Genomic DNA, 17,250 nt, shown 5'->3' on the forward strand with positions numbered 1-17,250 from the left:
GAGATGGAGAGGGCGCTGCACTCGAAGAGGAAGAAGCCGATGGTGATGCACAGCGAAAAGGAGCTGGTTGGGGTGGTGCCGAACACCACGTCCTGAACATCGTCATATGCATCAGCATCATCATTATCAGGAAACAGTCATAATTCATGTCATCAATATACTCCTACTACTACTATTACTACTACCACTACTACTTATTGAGGTGAATGGAGAAATCGTCCTTATATATATATATATATATATATATATATATACATACATACATATACATTGAACACACATACGCGCGAGCGCGCGCGCGCACGCACGCACGCGCACACACACACACACACACACACACACACACACACACACACACACACATTTGTTCTTTTGGAGCATGGAAGATATCAGAAAACAAAGTAAAACAATTTTTCACATTCCTTCAACAGCTTTAATTTGTTGGGGTGGGGAGGGGGAAGGGCGACGGGGGGAGGAAGGGTAGGGGGGTGGATTTTTTGTTGCAACACTGCAAGATTTAATTATTATTAACTTTTAGTGAACCCATTACTCTGCAGACCATGACGAACAACCCAACCAGTCCCGGCCCCAGCCCCCCAAACCCCTTCACAACCAGTACCCACCCTGTCCATAGCGGTCTCAGTGAAGATGGCCCAGATGCCCACAGCAGTGCAGAAGAAGCCGAAGGACGCTCTCGCCACGGCCAGGTTCCAGAACACCTTCTCCTTGGTGTTCAGGCGGCGGTAGGTGTTGGTCAGTGAGGCCAGCACCACGGACAGCAGGTAGATGGAGGCCCACAGCAGGCACGACCCCCCGATCAGCGACATCCGTACCCATGTCTGGCTGTAGTCCAGCGTCAACAGGGCCGGGTGGATCGACCCCACCAGCTCGTAGTTGCTGGAGCTGCCTGTGGCTTGGTGGGTTTCCGAGGACATGGTTGTGTGGCGTGTTGACGATGTGTTGGTGGGAAGTCCTTCAGGTTGTTCGTTCGGGGCTTGGGGCTTGGTTCGGTGAAGTGTGGCGTTTGTTGGAGAGCGTGGGTGAGTATCCTGGTGCTTGTGGGTGTTGGTTTGTATTATTTATCTATTTATTTGTTTATCTATCATTAGAGTGTGAGAGAGCCACGACTTTCTTGGTGATTGTGAATGATTGTAGAGATCCCCTTAACTTTTTACTGATTGCTATTCAAGGTTGAAACGATGCTGCTGGAGATCTCTTGAAACTGAAGATAGACTTAACGAAGGAGATCTCTGAACTTTTCTGATTGAGACTGGGTTGATGTGTGAGACTTGGTGGCAGACTTTCTTCACTTTCTGATGAAAGGCAAACTGGTGATGGGCAAGCTATTTCACAATATATCTGCGGTTTGGCTGGGCTTTGCTGCTTGGCCCAGTGGGAGAGGATGGAGATGTTTATTAAAAGCTAGCTCCAGGCAGAGTGAGGATCGTTCGTTGTTTAGATGATCGAAGAATGGACTTGTCTCGTATCTGAAAGAAGAAGAATCCGATTAGATAAAGAACAGATAGAAAATGATTAAAATCCTTGTCAACACGAATAAACAACAGAACACTCTGCTTCTGTCTCTGCCTCTGACTCTCTCTGTCATTTCTATATCTGTAGTTTTGTCTCACACACTTTCTCTGTCTGTCTGTCTGTCTGTCTGTCTGTCTGTCTGTCTGTCTGTCTCTGTTTCTCCCCTCTCCCTCTCTCTCGCTCCCCCTGGGTCTGTCTCTGTCCCTGTTTTTATCTCTTTCTCTCTATCTCTCTCACACAGACCCACACAGACAAAGACAGGCAGACAGATAGACAATCAGACAGATCACACACACACACACACACACACACACACACACACACACACAAACACACACACACACACAAACACACACAGATATATATATATATATATATATATAGAGAGAGAGAGAGAGAGAGAGAGAGAGAGAGAGAGAGAGTCGATGATAAATATAATAGATATCCATCATTGACTCTCTTTATCTTCGTCGTGTTCTTGACCGCAAAACGATCACTTAACACCTTAGCTGTTGAACCACAAGAACAGTGTGGCAAGAATAGTAAGTACAATTAATACTTTCTGTGTTGTCTTATTGATTTCGCTGAACAAAACACTGCAATCCACGATGAAGAAGACCAAATACAGAATGGTGACTGACGTCCTGACCTGTAAGCTCTGTTTTATCTGCTTGGGGTGACAGCCCTTCAGTGACGTCCCGACATGTAAGCTCTGTCGGTCCATGTGTACCACACCTGTCACCAAAAACAATGTCAGTCCATGTGTACCACACCTGTCACCAAAAACAATGTCAGTCCATGTGTACCACGCCTGTCACCAAGAACAATGTCAGTCCATGTGTACCAGGCCTGTCACCAAGGACAATGTCAGTCCACGTGTACCACGCCTGTCACCAAGAACAATGTCAGTCCATGTGTACCAGGCCTGTCACCAAGGACAATGTCAGTCCACGTGTACCACGCCTGTCACCAAGAACAATGTCAGTCCATGTGTACCACACCTGTCACCAAGAACAATGTCAGTTCACGTGTACCACGCCTGTCACCAAGGACAATGTCAGTCCGAGCTTTTGACCCAGGAGTCTAGCTGTGGCAGATAAGTAATGGTACATACAACTGATAACCTGATTGATGGGATTGTCTTTGATGTTATCACAGGATGACGAACGCATATCGTGTCATGCGATCATCATCAGCGGTAGTTGGTATGATACATGTTTGTGTCTACTGTGTCTTTGTGTCTCTGGCCCGTTCATTGACACTCTCTCTGTGGCTCAGTGTTACTGAGCCCACTAGGAAGTGAACGTCCACGGGTTCGAGTCCTACTTACGGACCAGAATTTTTACTCCCTCTCTCCACCAGACCGTGAGTAGTGGTATGCCTTTCGGATGAGAAGACAGACTAAGTCATGTGTGCATCATGTTCTTAGTGCACGTTAAAGAACCCACGGTAAGAAAAGGGTTGTCACTGGCATAAATCTGAAGAAAAAAACGGCACTTCGGATTAAAAAAAAATCCACTTGCAGACCAGAGAAAGTGAAGGTGGAGAGCAGTTCGAATTTCACGCGGGGAACAGTGTTGTGATTAAGAAATAATTAACCTAACAAAACAGAACTCTATTCAACGTAATTTTGGAGAAGACAACACACACACACACACACACACACACACACACACACACACACACACAGCTCAGCACAGCATGACACACGACACAACACAACACAACACAACACAACACAACACAACACAATGTTACAGACAAGTGAACAGACCAATCCATGCCTTCCTTGCTTCGTCCTTGAACGCGATAACAAAGACGGTCGAGCGATACAGACGACTGATAAAGAGGACAAAACAATGTACAGAACATGCGTGACTGACAAAGATCATCTGCCCGCGTATCTGATATGTTGATTGTACACAGCTTGTGTGTGTATGGTCATGGTCGGGCCTGTCAACACACCGCTGCTGTTTGCATGTTCAAAGACAAGTTTAATTCATGCGCAGTTACTTGTTATGAGCCTACAACTATTTATAATCTTTCAGTGCACAGCGTTGATTATAGCAGTAATAGCATGTAAAGTCTCTTTTTCTGTCCGCCTACGTCTGTTCAAGCTATATAAACTTAATAAAGGGTATCTCTTCTGTTACTGTGGGTACAGATTCCAAATTTGTACGGAATCACTGAGAGGCTCTCTCTCTCTCTCTCTCTCTCTCTCTCTCTCTCTATATATATATATATATATATATATATATATATATATATATATATATATATATATATATATATATATATATATTGCATTGTACTCGAATACAATAATAATGTGCCATTAGGACATGATACAGTTATGAATATAATGTTTGAGAAGCGGTTGATCTTTGATCATGACGAAACAGACGTAGCAGGGAATACAGGGGTCTCTAGCATGTTACAGATGAGCACCCTTGTGTGATCGCGAAACACTGTACATTGTGGTCTGGTGGTAGATAAGACCAGTTGAACAGATAAACAAATAAGCAAAGTAATAAACATGAAAAATTGATGACAACCGACAAAATAATGAATAAAGGAATAACAAAAGAGCACATCATAATACGAACAGTTGACAGTCGTTTTGAAAACGACCAATACACCTACATGGTTGTAGAATGCAACACACACACACATACACACACACGCGCGCGCGCGCGTGCGCGCGCAAACACACACACACACATACACATATCACACACACACACAACACACACACACACACACACACACACAGATTCATTTTGAACAGAGAACCTTCACGCAAGAGTGCATATCAAGCCCATTTGACGTTAATAGTGATTGATGTGAGAGGGTACTGAAGTGAATGACATTTGACTGACATCGAGTTTGGGACTTCAGCGGCACACACACACACACACACACACACACACACACACACACACACACACACACACACAAACACACACTCAAGTGACTATTTCACACACACACACACACACAAACAAACAAACAACTCACAGTCACCAAGTTGAGAGCTCACACGCCAGTTCACAAAATGTCGACCGCTCTCGAACTGACCGAACAGCAGAAAGAAAGTTTATCGAGACTGTGGCTGAGCGTTCGTGTACACCTGACTCAGGTAAGTCCACTGCCTATGGTACTGAATACTTCAGGCACGTATGGAGCAGTCTATCTGTCGCCCAGTTACGGTGATAAATGTTTCGCATATCTTTCGTAAACTATGTCAGCGAGTGACCATTTAGCCACTTGCCGTTTATCAGCAGTAAGCATGCGGCGAGATATTGGCTTTGCCGTGCGTGTCTTCTTTGCCAAATGTGATAGCAGTCATAAACAGCAGTTATATTATGTGGGATTCAAGACAGGCCTAAGTTTCAATATCAGTTTCAAGGAAGTGTCTGTTTAAAAGATAAAAAAATACATAAATTAAACACGTACCAACACACTAGATTCGCATAGGGTCTGTACGTAAAAATTATTTCTTTAACTATACAAAACAAACAAATAAGTGAATACATTAGAATACAACAGCATAAGAAAGAGGTACTTAGATGACTGACATAAGATAAGAATAATACATTAGAATACAATAGCATAAGAAAGGTACTTAGATGACTGACATAAGATAAGAATAAAATGGGCCACGAACAGCAAACTTGTGCGCACTTACACACGCACAGGCGTGCAAATACAAACACACACACACACACACACACACACACACACACACACACACAAGCACACACACAGATGCACGCATGAGCGCGCGCGCGCACACACACACACACACACACACACACACACACACACACACACACACACACACACACACACACACCTCAGGGGATAACCATTTTTTATGAAAGTTGTGGGGGGAGGGGCGGGCGAAGGGGAGACTCAATAATACTACACTGAACTATACTGACACACCATCAGTCCTGGCTGTCTGAAGAGGGGTGATGTCCTGTCTGAAGAGGGGTGAAGCCCTGGCTGTCTGAAAAGGGGTGATGTCCTGTCTGAAGAGGGGTGAAGTCCTGGCTGTCTGAAGAGGGGTGAAGTCCTGGCTGTCTGAAGAGGGGTGAAGTCCTGTCTGAAGAGGGGTGATGTCCTGTCTGAAGAGGGGTGAAGTCCTGTCTGAAGAGGGGTGATGTCCTGTCTGAAGAGGGGTGAAGTCCTGACTGTCTGAAGAGGGGTGAAGTCCTGACTGTCTGAAGAGGGGTGATGTCCTGTCTGAAGAGGGGTGATGTCCTGACTGGCTGAAGAGGGGTGATTTCCTGTCTGAAGAGGGGCTAGGTCCTGACTGTCTGAAGAGGGGTGAAGTCCTGGCTGGAGAGGGGCTAAGTCCTGACTGTCTGAAGAGGGGTGAAGTCCTGTCTGAAGAGGGGCTAAGTCCTGACTGTCTGAAGAGGGGTGAAGTCCTGTCTGAAGAGGGGCTAAGTCCTGACTGTCTGAAGAGGGGTGAAGTGCTGTCTGAAGAGGGGTGATGTCCTGTCTGAAGAGGGGCTAGGTCCTGACTGTCTGAAGAGGGGTGAAGTCCTGGCTGTCTGAAGAGGCCTTAAAACCCAGCTCTTCCCAAAATAGCCTCCCTTCCCTGCCTCTTCCTTGTCTTCAGTTTCTCCAGTTTTAGAGTTATGCATGCGTGTGAATGACTGGTGCGAAAGCGCTTTGATTTGTCTCTGCACAAGATTCAGCGCCATATAAATACCATTTTACTATTATTAAGAGGGGTGAGGTCCTGGTTGTCTGTAGAGGGGTGAGGTCCTGGCTGTCTGTAGAGGGGTGGTCCTGGCTGTCTGAAGAGGGGTGATGTCCTGGCTGTCTGGAGGGGTGATGTCCTGGCTGTCTGTAGAGGGGTGGTCCTGGCTGTCTGGAGGAGTGAAGTCCTGGCTGTCTGTAGAGGGGTGGTCCTGGCTGTCTGAAGAGGGGTGAAGTCCTGGCTGTCTGAAGATAGGGGTGAAGTCCTGGCTGTCTGTAGAGGTGTGGTCCTGGCTGTCTGAAGAGGGGTGAGGTCCTGACTGTCTGTAGAGGGGTGAAGTCCTGACTGTCTGTAGAGGGGTGGTCCTGGCTGTCTGTAGAGGGGTGAAGTCCTGACTGTCTGAAGAGGGGTGAAGTCCTGACTGTCTGTAGAGGGGTGAAGTCCTGACTGTCTGAAGAGGGGTGGTCCTGGCTGTCTGTAGAGGGGTGGAGTCCTGACTGTCTGAAGAGGGGTGGTCCTGACTGTCTGTAGAGGGGTGAAGTCCTGACTGTCTGAGGGGTGAAGTCCTGACTGTCTGAAGAGGGGTGAGGTCCTGACTGTCTGAAGAGGGGTGAAGTCCTGACTGTCTGTAGAGGGGTGAAGTCCTGACTGTCTGTAGAGGGGTGAGGTCCTGGCTGTCTGTAGAGGGGTGAAGTCCTGACTGTCTGTAGAGGGGTGGTCCTGGCTGTCTGAAGAGGGGTGAAGTCCTGGCTGTCTGTAGAGGGGTGGTCCTGGCTGTCTGTAGAGGGTAATGTCCTGGCTGTCTGAAGAGGGGTGATGTCCTGCAACGCAATGTTTCAAGGTTCTTGTTATTTTTTTCTGGGAGGAAGGGGGGTAACTGGGAAGGAAGGGGGATAATTTTCTGAGGGGCTGTTCTAGAAAGTGGCGTAAGCAGTGGCAGTATTGGACAATTATTGACACTGTTACTAAATCAGCACATTCATTCATGACCGTTGTTCTAAATAACCTGGAGAAGAATGATTCAGTTTATCCATTATCAAAACCGATAATTATGTTTTCTATGTTTCTGAATATTGTCTCAGTGTTTTATTTGGAATACTTTGTCAGTAATACTTGATTTGTTGTTGTTTTTTGTGTTGTGTTTGGTCTGAATCCAAATTATTTTAATCTAAATACTGTCTTAACTTACTTTTGGCTTTTTTCTCTCAAAATCAATGAATTTCTGTACCTGTTTGTTAACAGTTAACTAATCCTAGTTGTCTTGAATCAAGATACATTGACGTATGACACGACGAACTTTCAAGTCGGTATTTTCTTAACTGCCGGTGTGTGTGTGTGTGTGTGTGTGTGTGCTGGTGGGTGGCTAAAACCTGGTAGATGAGGAGCAAGTTCAGAACACCGGTTTTATTTCGTGAACACACTCATGAATATGTGGAGGACACAAGACAGGCCGGAATTCAGAGGCTATTCTGTGCTGTCATCAGAACTGAAAGGTTGTTCTTGTCCGGCCTCTGTGCAGGTGAGGTTCTTTCTGTGGCTGATGGAAATTAATGGCTTTTTGTGTGGATAGACATATAAAGTGATAAGTATGGGGAAATAAATAGATGGAAAAGTTTCGTTTTCTTTGAAAGAAATAAAAAACAAAACAAAAAAAACTCCCGTGTTTAACTCTCTCCATACGAACGGCGAAAGAGACGACGTTAACAGCGTTTCACCCCAATTACCATCATCAAAATCATCATCATGGCCTGGCTTCGCTGACGAAGATCTAGGAAGGGCGTTGTCCACGTCTGATGCAGGCACGCTCATGGCTGACAAGGCCAATGCGGGAAAAGCAGAGTCGGCCGCAGCGGTTGCAAGGGAAAGTCTGGTCTGGGTTCGCGGCTGCAGCGTCGTGGTTCTTCCTCCTTCTGCGTTTGTCCTCAAGGCTGGCCCTGCGGTTGTTTTCGAAGGAGGAGACAGCTTGGTGGATGGTGCGTCGCCAGGTCTCTCGATCAGCGGCTACTGCGGACCACTGGCGATGGTCAATGTGACAGGCACCGAGAGCTTTCTTCAAGGAGTCTTTGTATCTCTTCTTGGGTGCTCCTCTGTCACGGTGGCCAGTGGACAGTTCGCCATACAGCGCGATCTTGGGCAGGCGGTGGTCCTCCATCCTGGACACGTGCCCTGCCCAACGTAGCTGGGTCTTTAGCAGCACTGCCTCGATGCTGATAGTCTTTGCCTGCTCCAGGACCTCGACATTTGTGATGTAGTCACTCCAGTGGATGCTGAGGATGGTGCGAAGGCAGCGCTGGTGAAAGCGATCAAGCAGTCGTATGTGGTGCCTGTAGGTGACCCAGGTTTCGGAGCCATACAACAGGGTGGGCAGTACAACAGCTCTGTACACGCTGATCTTTGTGTCTTTCTTCAGGTGTTTGTTGTTCCACACTCTCTTGTACAGCCTGCCGAATGTGCTGTTTGCCTTTGCAAGTCTGTTGTCGATCTCCTTGTCGATCTTGGCGTCAGACGAGATGGTGCAGCCTAGGTAGCTGAACTGGTGGACCGACTTCAGCTCTGTCTCACCGATGTTGATGTGAGGAGCGTGGAATTCTTCCCGTGGGGCAGGCTGGTGGAGAACTTCTGTCTTTTTCAGGCTGACTTCTAGGCCGAAGAGCTGCGCAGCCTCTGCGAAGCAGGACGTTATACGCTGCAGGGCCGCTTCTGTATGGGCGACGAGGGCAGCATCGTCGGCAAACAGAAGCTCTCTGATGAGTTGCTCCCGTGTTTAACTCTCTCCATACGAACGGCGAAAGAGACGACGTTAACAGCGTTTCACCCCAATTACCATCATCAAAATATTGCAAGCGGAAGGCTCTTATACTGAAGAGGTGAATGTTGACAAAGAATACCACAGTTCTGACGACGGAAGCTAAAGGTTGGGTCATTCAGACACCCACTGGACATCCGAGGGGTCTGTGTAGAGGAGAAGAGAGGACTGGCCCTACTGAGTGAGTTAATGATAATCTTTACCGTGCACTGTGGGAAGTATTTCCATACATCTCCCTGTTAACATGTGGATGTTTTACTTTGCATTGATGAATACAGATCATTCTACTTACTGTCCTCCGAGCTGAACGGTTACCTCGATTTCCTGTGTCCAATCAGGCGTTACATCAATATAGAGGTTGGCTGGGTCAGCCCGATGTGCCATCACACCTTGGGGCTAGACAAGGATGGAGATCGTGTGTGTGTGTGCAGGGGTGGCGGGGGGGAGGGGAGGGGAGTATGTATGTGTGTGTTTGTGTGCATGTGTGTGTGTGTTTGTGTGTGTGTGTTTGTGTGTGCGTTTGTGTGCATGTGTGTGTGTGCCACCACTCACACACACAGATTCCCCGTGCCCCTCTACACACACACACACACACACACACACACACACACGTTCAACCCCTCAGCCCAACACACACACACACACACGTTCAACCCCTCAACCCAACACACACACACACACACACACACACACACACACACACACACACACACACACACACACACACACACGTTCAACCCCTCAACCCAACACACACACACACACACACACACATACATACACACACGCTCAACCCCTCAACCCAACACACACACACACACACACACACACACACACACACACACACACACACACACACACGTTCCAACCCCTCAGTCCCCACCCCCGCCCCCAAACCCTCCCCACTCACAATCCACACATACATCACTTTCTTAAGTTTTAAGTCAGCAGCCTTGGGTGATCCTTACCTTATTTCCAAATTAAATTTAGGATTCTACACTGGGCCTTGGGGCCTCGATCGTCCATAAAACCGCTGACAACCCCTTCCCTTTCCCTTGCAGCTCCAGCAAAACTACACGGTTCACAAATAGCTAAGGACCACTGTGGGAACTTGCACAGACAGTTCTCTACTTGGAGGAGGAAGGGTGGTGGACAAAATGAAACTATGCTGAATGTGTGCTGTGTTAACTCTATCCATACGAACGGCGAAAGAGACGACGTTAACAGCGTTTCACCCCAATTACCATCATCAAAATATTGCAAGCGGAAGGCTCTTATACTGAAGAGGTGAATGTTGACAAAGATACCACAATTCTGACGACGGAAGCTAAAGGTTGGGTCATTCAGACACCCACAGGACATCCGAGGGGTCTGTGTAGAGGAGAAGAGAGGACTGGCCGTACTGAGTGAGTTAAATTAACAGCGGCGTATGCAGCCAATACAGTGAGCACCACACACATCCTGTGCTGTTTTCTTTAATGTGCACCTACATGTTCATACGATGAAAACCTATCGTTTACAAACTGCCTAATGATTGTTAATTGTTCTCGAAAAAACATCAGTTGTTGTTGTTTTATTCAAGCGTATTTTTCAAGCTGTTCACGGTTGTATGAGTGCCTGGAACAGCTGCTTGTGTTTCGAATGAGTGGTAGATCATACACAGCTTGCGAAATTTAATTAAATTAATCATCTCTCGATTTTTCGATTTTGTGTAACATTTTCTGAAAATTTACCTGACCCGTTTTATGACGTGGTCCTCAACTTTTTGTGCAGTCTATATGGAGGCTATAAACGTTTGGCTGCATTGCTCAGATCATCTTCTTGGCAGTTACAACCACTGGAGGACTCTGAGCACAACTGAGTGACTCAGAAAGAAGGATGCTCATCTCTGTGATTGGCTTCACTCTCCTGTTTTTGCTGCCTCGTGGGGGTAGGTTGTGTTGGCTTGGTTTTCATGTCGGATTTTTCTTCCTTTTTTTATTTTTTTTTTTTTCCATAAATTATGGTTTGTTTGTATTTCTGTTTTTTTTTACTTTTTGTTTCGTTTTTTTTCTTTTCTTTCCTTCCTCCTTTCTCCTTCCTTTCCTTCTTCCTTCCTTCTTCATTTCCTTCTTCCTTTCCACTTCCTTCCTCCTTTCTTCCTTCTTTCCTTCTTCCTTTCCTCTTCCTTTCTTCCTCCTTCTTTCCTTCCTTCCTTCTTCCTTTCCTCTTCCTTTCCTTCTTCCTTCCTTCTTCTTCCTTTCCTTCTTCCTTCCTTCTTTCTTTCCTTCTTCATTTCCTTCTTCCTTTCCTCTTCCTTTCCTTCTTCTTTCTTTCCTTCTTCCTTCCTTCTTCTTTCTTTCCTTCTTCCTTCCTTCTTCTTTCTTTCCTTCTTCCTTTCCTTCTTCCTTCCTTCCTTCTTTCCTTCTTTTCCTTCTTTCTTTCCTTCTTCCTTCCTTCTTCTTTCTTTCCTTCTTTCTTTCCTTCTTCCTTCCTTCCTTCTTTCTTTCCTTCTTCATTTCCTTCTTCCTTCCTCCTTCCTTTCCTTCTTTCTCTCCTTTCTTTCTTCTTCTTTTCCTTCTTTCTTCCTTCTTCCTTTCCTTCTTCCTTTCCTTCTTTCTTTCTTCTAGAGCAGGATCTCAAGGCTGACCAGCACGTTGGATTTATGCCAAGGTCAGTTATCTGCTCCTTTCATTTTTAAAGCAGATGTGGTATAGTGTATATGGATCAGTTCTTCTCTCTCTCTCTCTCTGTGTGTGTGTGTGTGTGTGTGTGTGTGTGTGTGTGTGTGTGTGTGTGTGTGTGTCCTTCGTTGCTTCCTACTTGTTCCACTTCTCTAAGTTTTTATCCTTTCTTCCGTTCCTTTTTTTGTCTTTTCTTTTTCTCTCTGTCTTCCTCCCTTATTTCTATTTCAAACGTTTCGAACAACTACTTTCTTTACGCCCGTGTCAGGAATGAGTGAGTGAGTGAGAGTTAACCGGTTAGTCAGTTCGCTAGTTATTTTGCTAGTTAGTCGGTCAGTCAAGTCTTTATTGACTGAAGAACTGACTTCCACCTATTTGTTTCCCCCCTTTGTGTGGCCAGTTCTTTTCTGTGTTTTTATTTTCATCAGTCTTTTGGCTTCTGCGTGTCTCTCCCGGCATTCTTTTTTTTTTTTTTTTTTTTTAACCTCATAATACATTTCTACATGTTCATTCATTCGTTCATTCGTTTATTTATTTAATCATTTATTTGTTCATTCGCTTATTCATTAATTTATTTATTCATATTATGTGTGTTTGTGAGTGCGCGCTTGTGTGTGTGTGTGTGTGTGTGTGTGTGTGTGTGTGTGTGTGTGAATAGCGCGATGGGTCATGCGAAGGTTATGCATCTGCTCCTTTATTTTCCAGCAGATGTGGTGTGGCATGGATGGATCTGTCAGTCAGTTATATGAATCGTCTGTTGACCCTTTTTTGCATGTGATTTTGTGCATCCGTTCATAATGTGATGAATTTCCTTTTTAATAGTGATGAGGGGAAAAGAAGTTTGGGTAATCAACTAAAAATATATCAATATCAGCGTCACTGGTCCCGAAACCTGGTTTGGTCGTGGGGGCGCTGTACTGTTGAACATCATCATCATCCTGGTTTGGTCGTGGGGGCGCTGTACTGCTGAACATCACCATCATCCTGGTTTGGTCGTGGGGGCGCTGTACTGTTGAACATCACCATCATCCTGGTGTTGAACATCACCATCATCCTGGTTTGGTCGTGGGGGCGCTGTACTGTTGAACATCATCATCATCCTGGTTTGGTCGTGGGGGCGCTGTACTGCTGAACATCACCATCATCCTGGTGTTGAACATCACCATCATCCTGGTTTGGTCGTGGGGGCGCTGTACTGCTGAACATCACCATCATCCTGGTGTTGAACATCACCATCATCCTGGTTTGGTCGTGGGGCACTGTACTGTTGAACATCACCATCATCCTGGTTTGGTCGTGGGGCCGCTGTACTGCTGAACATCACCATCATCCTGGTTTGGTCGTGGGGCCGCTGTACTGCTGAACATCACCATCATCCTGGTTTGGTCGTGGGGCACTGTACTGTTGAACATCACCATCATCCTGGTTTGGTCGTGGGGCACTGTACTGTTGAACATCACCATCATACTGGTTTGGTCGTGGGGCACTGTACTGCTGAACATCACCATCATCCTGGTTTGGTCGTGGGGCGCTGTACTGTTGAACATCACCATCATACTGGTTTGGTCGTGGGGCACTGTACTGTTGAACATCACCATCATCCTGGTTTGGTCGTGGGGCACTGTACTGCTGAACATCACCATCATCCTGGTTTGGTCGTGGGGCACTGTACTGTTGAACATCACCATCATCCTGGTTTGGTCGTGGGGACGCTGTACTGTTGAACATCAGCATCATCCTGGTTTGGTCGTGGGACAGGGCCTGAGTTCCGGCAAAGCTCCTCTCTGTCCACTCCGTGATGCTGTCTGCCCGCTTCTTTCAATGTCTGCCCCGTTTCTTTCCCCCTGCACTGTTCCCTGAAGGATGGTCTTGGAAAGCCCGTCGGATCTTGGCACGTGGCCATACTATCTCATTTTCCTTTCTTCTTCACTGTGGTTTGTACGTCTTCATGCCGACCAACGTACTGTCTTAAGGTTTTTCTGACTTCACCATTTGTTGTGTGGTCTTTGTAGGAAATGTCAGTGAGTCTTCTGAAGCATCTCATCTCCACTTCTTGTATCCTTCCCTGAAGCTCTGCTGTAAGAGTCCAGGATTCAAGTGCATACAAGAGCGTGGACAGAATCAGTGCATGCAGGGGGGTCAGCTATGTTCTGAGACTGATGTTTTTGTCTCTCTGCTCAGGCTTCATTCTTGTCAGTGCTATTACAGTCTGCTCAGCTTTTGCCATTGTTTCTGTCTTGGGCCTTTCTCCATTGATGATGGCGCCAAAGTACTTAAACGTCTTCAGTGTTTCCACCTGACGTCCGCCGACATTGAAGAAGCATATACGTTCGCTTGAAAACAACAACAACAACAACAATAATAATAATAATAATAATGGTATTTATATAGCGCTGAATCTTGTGCATAGACAAACCAAAGCGCTTTCGCACCAGTCATTCACACGCATGCATAACTCTAAAACTGGAGAAACTGAAGACAAGCAATAGGCAGGGAAGGGAGGCTATTTTGGGAAGAGGTGGGTTTTAAGGCCAGACTTGAAAGAGCTGGGTGTGGAGACTTGACGAAGCGAAAGAGGAAGTTCATTCAAGGTCCAGAGATAGAGAAAGAACGGCGGCCAACAGTCGAGAGTTTGAATCTGGGTATGTGTAAGCAGAGTTGATCCGAACAACACAAACAACAGGAAAAATCAGTACCAAAACGCCACATTCCTTTCCTCCACATCTTTCTCTCTCTTTGCATGTTGCTGTGTGTCTGGACATGTGACTAGGGAGGTGCTATATGCCAGAATGACCCCCACCCCAAAGTCATAACCTCCATGGAGTCGTTCTGACAAAGGCCTGAAAACATGGAGTGGGGGGAAATTTCGTATAAAGTCCTGTCACGCACACTGGTGACTGTAGACACTGTGTTAAAGCTTTAATTTTCATGAATGGTGTCTTTTAAAAGGTAGGGGAGGCGGGGGGATGGTGAGTTGGGGCTGCATCGGAGAGCGGAATCAAAGATGAATATTGGAAATGAACATTAAGCACAAGAAAAGAACGTTACTTGGTCGTCTTCACAAAAGAGCAAGTGGTAAATGATGAATCCTGTGAGGAGCTGTTAGTCCGGGAAGACTCCAACAACTCTTGCCCTGATGATTCCACTCCTTTAGAATCGAATTGTCCATCAAATCAATCAAAATGCATGAATTAGTATGTTACTGGTGATTTAAAACACACACACACACACACACACACACACACACACACACACACACACACACACACACACACACACACACACACACACACACACACACGATGAAGTTAATTTCAGCAGCACCTAATATATTCCAGTCCTGGAGGGTAGCCCGAAATAATCCACGAGGAAGGAGTCCATTTTGGGCAGTGCTACCGGCCACGAAAGAACTCCCTTGGAATTTCTCTGTGACATGGCATGTAGTCAGTATAGTTCTGCTCCATGTGACATGGTATGTAGTCAGTATAGTTCTGCTCCATGTGACATGGCATGTAGTCAGTATAGTTCTGGTCTCTGTGACATGGCATGTAGTCAGTATAGTTCTGCTCTCTGTGACATGGCATGGAGTCAGTATAGTTCTGGTCTCTGTGACATGGCATGTAGTCAGTATAGTTCTGCTCTCTGTGACATGGCATGGAGTCAGTATAGTTCTGGTCTCTGTGACATGGCATGGAGTCAGTATAGTTCTGGTCTCTGTGACATGGCATGTAGTCAGTATAGTTCTGCTCTCTGTGACATGGCATGTAGTCAGTATAGTTCTGCTCCATGTGACATGGTATGTAGTCAGTATAGTTCTGCTCTCTGTGACATGGTATGTAGTCAGTATAGTTCTGCTCTCTGTGACATGGCATGAAGTCAGTATAGTTCTGGTCTCTGTGACATGGTATGTAGTCAGTATAGTTCTGCTGTCTGTGACATGTCTAAATGCGTGTCATAAACTGCATTTAAAACACACGATATTATAATAGAAAAGGGGGCTTTAACTAAATAAGGTGCCTCCTCCTCCTCCTCCTCCTCCTCCTCCTCCTTCTTCTTCTTCTTCTTCTTCTTCTGTCCCGAAGTCTCCTACCGGAGGGCCACAACTGATGACGTCTCCACCAGTTCTCTTCATCTCTCCCTGTTCCTCGTCTCTTTCAGGGCGTGGCCCAGTGACAGACCCGTCCATTGTGGGATGTTGTCCTCCCATCTGCTTCTCTGTCTGTCTGCCTCTCCTTCTCCTTCACGTGCAGGGTTGTCTCAGTAACTCCTGCTGATCGCGAGACGTGCCCACGTCATGTGAATGAGTGACAAATAAAATGAAATAAATAAAATAAAATGATTTTTTTTTTAAACTATAAAGACAGGGCTTGCCCTTCAATACCACTAAGAGGAGTGTTTCTTGTTCACCTCCAGTGGAGTCAAAACGGTGATTGGAGTCACGCACGCGATGTGAGATGACGTGTGCATTGTATGAGTTACCGCCCTTAGGGTCATGTTGTTCGGTTCGGGAGGGGGGTTATAACTTTTTTTTTAATACTTCCCTCGAGCTAATTGAAAAAAATATATATTAAAAAGTTAAAGGTCTCATTGGCTTTTATGGCCATCGGGACAGTGACCTCATATCCGCCGTGTCCAGGGCTCGGCACAGGAAGGTGGGGCCCAATTCTCGCCCTTCGACATTTTTACCTTCCCCGACCGAAGTCAGGTGACCATTTACACCTGGAGGGAGGGAGAAATCTGAGAGGAAAGTAAAACACTACACCATGCCAAAACTGGACTGGAACCCTGATAACTGGCGAACACTGAATCACAAGTCCAACGTCTTTCCGATTCTGCCATACTACCTTCCGAACTAATTTACTGACCGTGTATTGTGTGTGTGTGTGTGTGTGTGTGTGTGTGTGTGTGTGTGTGTGAAATTCAGAAAGAGTGAGACATTTAAATTCATGTTCACGAATACAGAGACAGAGGGTAAGAGACAGACAGACAGACATATGTAGAAATGCAGACATACAACAGACAGAGAGACAGAAAGACAAATTTGGCAGAGATATACAGAGAGAGATACAGACAGACAGAGATACAATAAGAGAATTAAATAAGTGAATACATAGGGGGTTTTTTTTAATAATTAAGATTAAAAGAAAAAGAAGAACAACACTTTTCCCCGCAGGGTGAGGTTTTACCCCTTCCTGTCAGCAACACTAAAAGATCGTTCGCTATCTGTGCATCGCCCCTGGCTGATATTGATCGTCATTCAAGTGGAACTAACTCAGCTTCCCTTCGTGTTTGACTAGTTGACCCCAGATACACTGTCACGGTTCATTAACCCAAAAGAATATTTTACAAGTTTTGAAATATGCACGCCGGTTGGGGTTGGTTTTTGTTGTTTTTTTGTTTGTTTGTTTGTTTGTTTTGGGGTGTGTTTTTTTGTTTGTTTTGTTTTGTTTGTTTTTTGTGGTTGTCTTTTTTTTTTTTTTATTCTTTCATTTTTTATATGAAAATCTATAAAGACAAAATCATTGTCCTGGCGT

At 45.8% G+C, this 17,250-nt stretch overlaps 2 protein-coding genes across 3 annotated transcripts in view; one reads left to right on the top strand and one right to left on the bottom strand.

Moving 5' to 3' along the window:
* The window catches only part of LOC143299725 (protein CLN8-like), an 8,742-nt gene extending 4,024 nt beyond the window's left edge, over positions 1-4,718 (bottom strand). The window contains exons 1-4 of one of the 2 annotated variants that reach the window (XM_076613105.1): positions 4,552-4,718; positions 2,183-2,268; positions 624-1,487; positions 1-92 (exon numbers count right to left, since the gene is read on the bottom strand). The exon at positions 1-92 is cut by the window's left edge and continues 58 nt beyond it. In XM_076613105.1, the coding sequence (XP_076469220.1) occupies positions 1-92; positions 624-935 (404 nt within the window). In that variant the 5' untranslated portion in view covers positions 936-1,487; positions 2,183-2,268; positions 4,552-4,718. The remainder of the gene's footprint in view (positions 93-623; positions 1,488-2,182; positions 2,269-4,551) is intronic. The other variant, XM_076613104.1, reaches the window with a different exon arrangement.
* Positions 4,719-10,876: 6,158 nt separating this feature from the next.
* LOC143299598 (chorion peroxidase-like) overlaps positions 10,877-17,250 on the top strand; it is a 35,074-nt gene continuing 28,700 nt past the window's right edge. The window contains exon 1 of the mRNA XM_076612885.1: positions 10,877-10,983. Coding sequence (XP_076469000.1) covers positions 10,932-10,983 — 52 coding nt within the window. The 5' untranslated portion in view covers positions 10,877-10,931. The remainder of the gene's footprint in view (positions 10,984-17,250) is intronic.

The sequence above is a fragment of the Babylonia areolata genome, chromosome 25 (assembly GCF_041734735.1).
Source record: "Babylonia areolata isolate BAREFJ2019XMU chromosome 25, ASM4173473v1, whole genome shotgun sequence".
NCBI lineage: Eukaryota > Metazoa > Mollusca > Gastropoda > Neogastropoda > Buccinidae > Babylonia > Babylonia areolata.